The sequence below is a fragment of the Sander lucioperca genome, chromosome 10, assembly GCF_008315115.2.
Source record: "Sander lucioperca isolate FBNREF2018 chromosome 10, SLUC_FBN_1.2, whole genome shotgun sequence".
NCBI classification, from domain to species: Eukaryota; Metazoa; Chordata; class Actinopteri; order Perciformes; family Percidae; genus Sander; species Sander lucioperca.
The window spans coordinates 9032132-9040526 of NC_050182.1; the positions used below are offsets into that span (position 1 = coordinate 9032132).

The 8395-nt window shown below is 39.5% G+C and overlaps 1 protein-coding gene across 2 annotated transcripts in view; it reads left to right on the top strand.

Annotated features, from left to right (window-relative positions):
- Nucleotides 1–8143, top strand: part of iqgap3 (IQ motif containing GTPase activating protein 3) — a 63221-nt gene extending 55078 nt beyond the window's left edge. For both annotated transcript variants that reach the window (XM_031311331.2, XM_036006115.1), the window contains 2 exons: nucleotides 6853–6961; nucleotides 7490–8143. In XM_031311331.2, the coding sequence (XP_031167191.1) occupies nucleotides 6853–6961; nucleotides 7490–7603 (223 nt within the window). In that variant the 3' untranslated portion in view covers nucleotides 7604–8143. The remainder of the gene's footprint in view (nucleotides 1–6852; nucleotides 6962–7489) is intronic.
- The last annotated feature ends 252 nt before the right edge of the window (nucleotides 8144–8395 follow it).

Below are 8395 nucleotides of genomic sequence, written 5' to 3' on the forward strand. Positions count from 1 at the left end.
GACTAGTCGGTAAGACCAAAGACTAGTCGGTAAGACCAAAGACTAGTCGATAAGACCAAAGACTAGTCGGTAAGACCAAAGACTAGTCGGTAAGACCAAAGACTAGTCGGTAAGACCAAAGACTAGTCGATAAGACCAAAGACTAGTCGGTAAGACCAAAGACTAGTCGGTAAGACCAAAGACTAGTCGATAAGACCAAAGACTAGTCGGTAAGACCAAAGACTAGTCGGTAAGACCAAAGACTAGTTGGTAAGACCAAAGACTAGTCGATAAGACCAAAGACTAGTCGGTAAGACCAAAGACTAGTCGATAAGAAGACGAAAGACTAGTCGGTAAGACCAAAGACTAGTCGATAAGACCAAAGACTAGTCGGTAAGACCAAAGACTAGTCGGTAAGACCAAAGACTAGTCGGTAAGACCAAAGACTAGTCGATAAGACCAAAGACTAGTCGGTAAGACCAAAGACTAGTCGATAAGACCAAAGACTAGTCGGTAAGACCAAAGACTAGTCGATAAGACCAAAGCAGTGTGCCGATGTTGCTCAGGAATGATCGGTATGTTTCTGGCAACACTTCAAACTTGTTAACGCACTTGAAAAGGCATCACGCGAGTGTGGACATCACTACTACAAGGAAGAAAACGACCGTAATCAGACGCAGCTCCCGTTGGCATTTAAACAGACCTTTGCTGGTCGATCGGGCCGACGCAATAACCAAAGGTATTGGTGTTTTTATAGCAGCTGATCTACGACCATACTCGGTTGTTGACAAGCTGGGATTGGTAATGCTGCTCTGTAATCCATAGTTATTATTTATATTCTTCATTATATTTTATTATGTGATATTGGTTTGAGACTGAGAGTATTTTATTTAGTGGAGAACTTTGCAGCAGTATTTTATTTCTTATTCTTTTTTTATTTTATATATATTTTATTTATTATATTTTATTAGAAAGTGTAAACAAATTGTTAAAAAAAAGTTTATAATAATAAACAACCTGCAGTTTAATGTTTGCATTTCTTTCCCTTACTGTACCGAAAATGAACCGAACCGTGACTTTAAAACCGAGGTACCCAACCGGGATTTTTGCGTACCGTTACACCCCTAATATATATATATATATATATATATATATATATATATATATATATATATATATATATATATATATATATATATATATAATATAATACACACACACACACACACACACACACACACACACACACACACACACACACACATACTGTATATATACACACACACACACACACACATACTGTATACACACACACACACACACACACACAGCGATGAATTTACAGGGTGTCCGCGGCGTTTTAAAAAGTATTAAAAGGTATTAATCACCATTTTACGAGGTATTAATGAATGCAAACGATGAGTTCATTTGTTTCATCATGTCTGTTTAAGTTGATCTTGTAAAGTGTGTGTGATATTATATCCATCGCCGCGTGCAAATTTATGAATCCCACGCCAAGTCCCGCCTTACGAAGCAGCCCGATTGGTTGGGGTTAGGCATTGACGTCGAGTGGTTAAGCTGATTGGTCAGGGGATAGGACCTGTACCATCAGAGCAATCACGTAATGCACAGAACACTATGGTGCAGGTGGATTATTTTCTGAAATATAGTGACTTTATTCTTGTAATAGTCTATTATCACTTTATTTTTCACAAAATATCACGACTCCTCCAAATCACAGAGAGCACACATGAGATATAATTTGTAGGGCTGGACCCGAATATTTGAATATTCGTTCGGTGGGTTGGTATTCGATTTGAAAATTTGACATTTGAATATTCATTTTGCACAACCTGGCATCCCTCTCCAAACGGTTCTCATTCACGCTTGAATATGTTTGAAATATAATACTCTCTTTTACAGTTTTCTTATATAGCCTAGCCATGTTAATAGGATGGACAACCCAACCTGGTTATACTTAATATATATATATATATATATATATATATATATATATATATATATATAAATATATATATATATATATATATATATATATATATATATATTATTTGTTTGTTCTTGGACAGCGGGAGTATTCTCTGGCTGGAGCAGAACGGTCTGCTTGGACAGAAGTTTATCCCTGAGCTGGTATTTTGGGTTAAGCTGCGTTGCTTTGACATTGTGGAAAATAAAATAATAGAAACAAAATGTATTATCTATTTTACCCGTTATTATCAATCTAAATTAATCTACTGCGAAATATAGGAGACTTTGAGATTTTACTGGGACGTCTCGTCACATCCCCAGTTAAAACGCCCACGAGTTGAACGTCATTACCGTCACCATTCAGCGAAAAGAAGACAAACATGCCGAAGACTTCATCTGTGTGGGAGAACTTTAAATGAAGTGAGGACGAGACAAAGGCAGAGGGGCAAATATGCAGTTAGAAAGTGGCCTACCACAACAGCACATCAAGCTGAGAATCCCTGAGGTCTGTCTGTAGAACGAGCTGCTTTCCTTCATGGAAAACAACGTGACTTGTGAATAGGCTACGGCAGTTAATGACGAACAGTAAAAACGTAGCCTGCTGTAGCCCAGCCTGATAATAATGGGTCTATATAGGTACATCCCCAGGTATCGCATTCACAGCCATCAACATGTGTTTTATATCATTAGTGAAGTCTCCGTTCTCGGGCGTATAAGCCCTGCTCGCGTGAGGCGCGCCGCTTCCTGCTCGCGCTGTTCTGTCGTTTATTAAAAGTTTATTCATTCTGAACGCGTCTGGCCTGTCTATCTATATTGCACCAAATACGACACTGCACTCCCTTGTGAAGTCGTTTGGATGAAAGGTTCTCAAAATAATCCAAATGCAAACAGACAGACACACAGAGAGTCCTGCCTTTATTAGAGATAATAATATGTCCTCTCTCCGAAGCTCAAATAATGGTATTCGGACCAGCCCTAATATTTAGAATGTGCACAAAGTTTTGAACATGAGCAGAAATCTTGCTCAAACATCTGAAATATTACAGTCCAGGGGTTTATTAATCCATTAAAATGAATTAATGTGTCTTTGAGGTGAATAACTGTCATATGCACATTTAAGGAGGTTACTTCCTCAACAAGAGACGAAGAGGAGGGAGGAGTAAATGATGCCTGTAGGCTACATGTGAGCTGAATCAGATAGAATTAGAAAAGTCCATCTACAGGAGAAGAAATAGATGAAACCTGAGAGCATTACTGCAATATATTGTTGTTATATTTGGATTGTAATCTATGTTTCCCTTTACATAAAGATATTTCCAGCATACATTGATTCAGAAAAAGGTAACTAGGTGCATAAAAGTTCACCAGAATGCAGGAAATGAAATGTTTAATGTTCATCATGCCGGTGATGTCTGCATTGTTTATTCTTTCTCCTCACTCAGTATATCAGCCTTCTTAAAATGTGTCCCCCTGAACAGTGTAGGTGAATAGCCCTGCTGTAAGCTTTGTACCCTCACATTTATCCTCAGCTTAGTGATATTACATATATTTACATATCCAGGGCAAAGAGCCAGAGGCAAGAAGGGGAAGGGGGCCAAAAATATTAACATTTGGGCCACCAAAAATGTACTTTTGCCACCAGAATAAGGGGCTTGGTGGCCAATGCGGCCGTGCTTAAAAACATTAGCATCTATTCCTGTTATTGTATGCAATTTAGGAAATAGAAAAGGTTGCTTTTTCGAAAACAGGAAACCTCTCTTTTGTATATTTGCTATTGCTGTTTACTGTAAAGCAAAAGTACAACCCCAAATCAGAAAAAGTTGGGACAGTATGGAAAACACAAATAAAAAAAGAAAGTAGTGATTTCTAAATGTACTTTGACTTGTATTTCATTGCAGACAATGTGAACACAAAATATTTCATGTTTTGTCTGGTCAACTTCATTTCATTTGTAAATCTACATCCTTTCCTGTCATTCAGATCTGCAACACAATCTAAAAAAGGTTGGGACAGGAGCACTTTAGGGCTAGTAATCGGGGAAATTGGTTAAATAATGATGTGATTTGAAACAGGTGATGTCAACAGGTGATTGTAATTATGATTTGGTACAAAAGCAGCATCCAAGAAAGGTCTAGTCCTTTAGGAGCAAAGATGGGCCGAGGATCGCCAGTTTGCCAACAAATACGTGAGAAAATTATTGAAATGTTTAAAAACAATGTTCCTCAAAGAAAGATAGGAAGACATTTGCTTATTTCACCTTCAACAGTGTATAACATAATTAAAAGATTCAAGGAATGTGGAGGAATTTCAGTGCGTAAAGGACAAGGGCGCAAGCCTAAGCTGAACAACCGTGATCTCTGATCCCTCAGGCGGCACTGCATCAAGAATCGTCATTCATCTATAAGTGATATCACCACATGGGCTCAGGACTACTTTGGCAAACCTTTGTCAAGTACCACAATACGTAGTTACATCCACAAATGCCAGTTAAATCTGTACTGTGCCAAAAGGAAGCCCTATGTTAACAGTGTCCAGAAGAGCCGTCGACTTCTCTGGGCTCGGAGGCATCTGGGATGGACCATCACACAGTGGAAACGTGTACTGTGGTCAGATGAATCAGTATTTCAGGTATTTTTTGGGAGAAATGGACGCTGTGTGCTCCGGACCAAAGAAGAAAAGGATCATCCAGACTGTTACCAGCAACAAGTCCAAAAGCCAGGGTCTGTCATGGTCTGGGGTTGTGTCAGTGCCCTTGGCAAAGGTAACTTCTGTGATGGCACCATTAATGCTGAAAAGTACATAGAGATTTTGGAGCACAATATGCTGCCTTCAAGAAGACATCTTTTCCAGGGACGTCCATGCATATTTCAACAAGATAATGCAAAATCAAATTCTGCACACATTACAAAGTCCTGGCTGCGGAGGAAGAGGATCCGGGTACTTGACTGGCCTGCCTGCAGTCCTGACCTGTCTCCAGTAGAGAATGTGTGGACGACGAAGACCCCGTACTGTTGCCCACCTTAAGACTTGTTTGCAGCAAGAATGGGACAAAATTACACCTGGAACACTTCATCACTTGTTGTCTTCAGTCCCTAGACGTCTTTTAAGTGTTGTGAAAAGGAATGGCAACATTACAAAGTGGTAAATGCTTTACTGTTCCAACTTTTTTTGAAATGTGTTGCAAGAACCAAAATAGGAATTTTGTTTTTTTGAAAAAAAAAAAAAAAAATCATGAGGAACACATTAAATGATGTGCTGTTGTGTTGTCTGCAATGGAATACACGTCAAAGTACACTTAGAAATCACTACTTTCTTTTTTTATTTGTGTTTTCCATACTGTCCCAACTTTTTCTGATTTGGGGTTGTATTTCTTATCCGATTAATCGATGAAATAATCGGCAGAATACTCGATTCCTGAAATAATGGATAGCTGCAGCCCTGCTGTTTACTTGTATTTCACTTGCTTCGTGGACTATTTCCATGTGTGCTCATTTGGGTGTCTGTACATACAGAAGAAGGTCCACTTAGCTTTGAGTGGTTATAATGGCAGCAGGGATGATGTTTCTTTAAACTGCTTTCATTTATCATTTGATTTCATCTATTAATTTGATTCTGAAGGTGAAATTAATGCAAGATGTTTCCAGAGTCAATGAGTCTGAATCTATTCTGTTGACTTCCCTCATCTGCATTCTTCTATTGGTCTAGAGGGCGTAGTGATATTAATCTCTAACTCTGTTATAGGTCTAGAGGGCGTAGTGATACTAATCTCTAACTCTGTTGTAGGTCTAGAGGGCGTAGTGATACTAATCTCTAACTCTGTTATAGGTCTAGAGGGCGTAGTGATACTAATCTCTAACTCTGTTATAGGTCTAGAGGGCGTAGTGATACTAATCTCTAACTCTGTTATAGGTCTAGAGGGCGTAGTGATACTAATCTCTAACTCTGTTATAGGTCTAGAGGGCGTAGTGATACTAATCTCTAACTCTGTTATAGGGTTAGAAAACGTTTTAAAAATGATTGAGAAGGTATTAAAAATGGTATTAAAAGGTACTGAATTTACCTCCAGGTAGAGCTGGTTAATATGTGGATATTATATCGATATGGTCTTAGAGTTTGGATATCGTGATATGGCATTAGTGTCTCTTCCTGGTTGTAAAGGCTGCATTACAGTGAAATTATTATATTTTGTGAACTTACCAGACTGTTGTAGCTGTTCTATTATTATCCTTTACCCACGTAGTCATCAAATCTACATTATGATGATTATTCATCTAAAATCTCATTGTGTGAATATTTTGTGAAAGCACCAAATGTCAACCCTAGAACATCGATATCGAGGTATTGGGTCAACAATATGGTGATATCTGATTTCTCCGTATCGCCCAGCAGGCCTGCACGATTCGGGGGAAAATATGAATCATGGTATTTTAGCTTAGAATTGATATCATGATTTTCTGCCACGATTATTTTCTCACGAAGTGTAATGTTTACTGCACACATGACCCATGACCAAACTAAACTAACTGGCAGTACCAAACATAGATTATTTTCGGCTCCTAGAGCTCATTGGTCATCACCACGAGCTGGGAACACAGAGGCTGAGCACTGCAGCGCTTTAAGACCTGTTTATACCGTCCATGTTTAAAACTCACAGAAGACGGTAGTAGTGTTTGTGATGCAGTCGGCTCGTAAAATTAAATGAGAATCAAAGTCATAAAAAAAATCGAAGTTGTTTAAAAATTAAATCGTGAACAGGGTGAATCGAGATGGCGATTTTATAACGATTAATCGTGCAGGCCTATCGCCCAGCTCTGCCTCCAGGACGGCTGTCTCTCCCTGATTGGGTTGATGTTGACCTCTGAAACTCTGCTGCTGATGTTCCAGGTTTAAGAACGTGGTGTTCGACATCGTCCCCGGACCGGAGAAAGGAACGTTCAACGTCAAAGCTCGATTCCTCGGCATCGAGATGGAAGAGTTCCCGCTCAAATACCAGGTAGGAGCTAATGGGCTAACACCACACGCTCAAATACCAGGTAGGAGCTAATGGGCTAACACCACACGCTCAAATACCAGGTAGGAGCTAATGGGCTAACACCACACGCTCAAATACCAGGTAGGAGCTAATGGGCTAACACCACACGCTCAAATACCAGGTAGGAGCTAATGGGCTAACACCACACGCTCAAATACCAGGTAGGAGCTAATGGGCTAACACCACACGCTCAAATACCAGGTAGGAGCTAATGGGCTAACACCACACACTCAAATACCAGGTTGGAGCTAATGGGCTAACACCACACACTCAAATACCAGGTAGGAGCTAACAGCTAACACCACACACTCAAATACCAGGTAGGAGCTAACAGGCTAACACCACACACTCAAATACCAGGTTGGAGCTAACGGCTAACACCACACACTCAAATACCAGGTAGGAGCTAACGGCTAACACCACACACTCAAATACCAGGTAGGAGTTAACGTGTGTGTGTGTGTGTGTGTGTGTGTGTAATGTTTTTAGGATCTGCTGCAGCTGCAGTATGAAGGCGTGGCCGTGATGAAGATGTTCGACAAAGCCAAAATCAACGTCAACCTGCTCATCTTCCTCCTCAACAAGAAGTTCTTCAAGAAATGAAATGAACTCTCCTATCTCTGTTTTTATATCTACAACAGAGTGACCATCCTCTCTTCACTCCTATCTCTGTTTTTATATCTACAACAGAGTGACCATCCTCTCTACACTCCTATCTCTGTTTTTATACGTCACTACATCATGTGTTTATATATCTCATAACTAACCAATCAGCTAAGCTTTATCGACATGTTATTGCTGCATTATAGCACGTTTTAATAAGGGAACCAAATAGTTAAATAATCATGAGAAAGGGTTAGTGTTGGGCATCTTCTCTACACTCCTATCTCTGCTGTTTTGTCACTACGTTATCTTTATATATATATATATATACAGAACTATTATTTTACTAAATATACACTAAACGTTTATTTTGAAGGGTGTAGTTTCTTCGAGGCCATAAACCAGGAGCCAGAATCTGAGTCATGATACGATGAAGCTGCTCTGATCAATACCTGTACATATTTTCTGTCACTTCCTGTTTTCTCTCTTTTACTTTTCTTTTTGAAACTTTGAAACGTGTTAATAATAATAAATTGAATTTCTATATCGCTTTCCACAGACTCGACGTGTTTTGACTTCATTAAATATCTGAATATGTGAACGTCTTTAGCTGTTGTTTGATTGGTCCGTTGATAAAGACCAGTAGCCTCGTGACAGCGTCCTGATCTGGTGAGCTCCAGTTTTCTACTCGGATCAGTCTGGCATCTTCAGAGCCGTTCACCAAACGACCGACCAATCAGCGTTGGTTTTGAGGCGGGTTTAGGTGGCGACAGACAGATGGTTTATCCAATC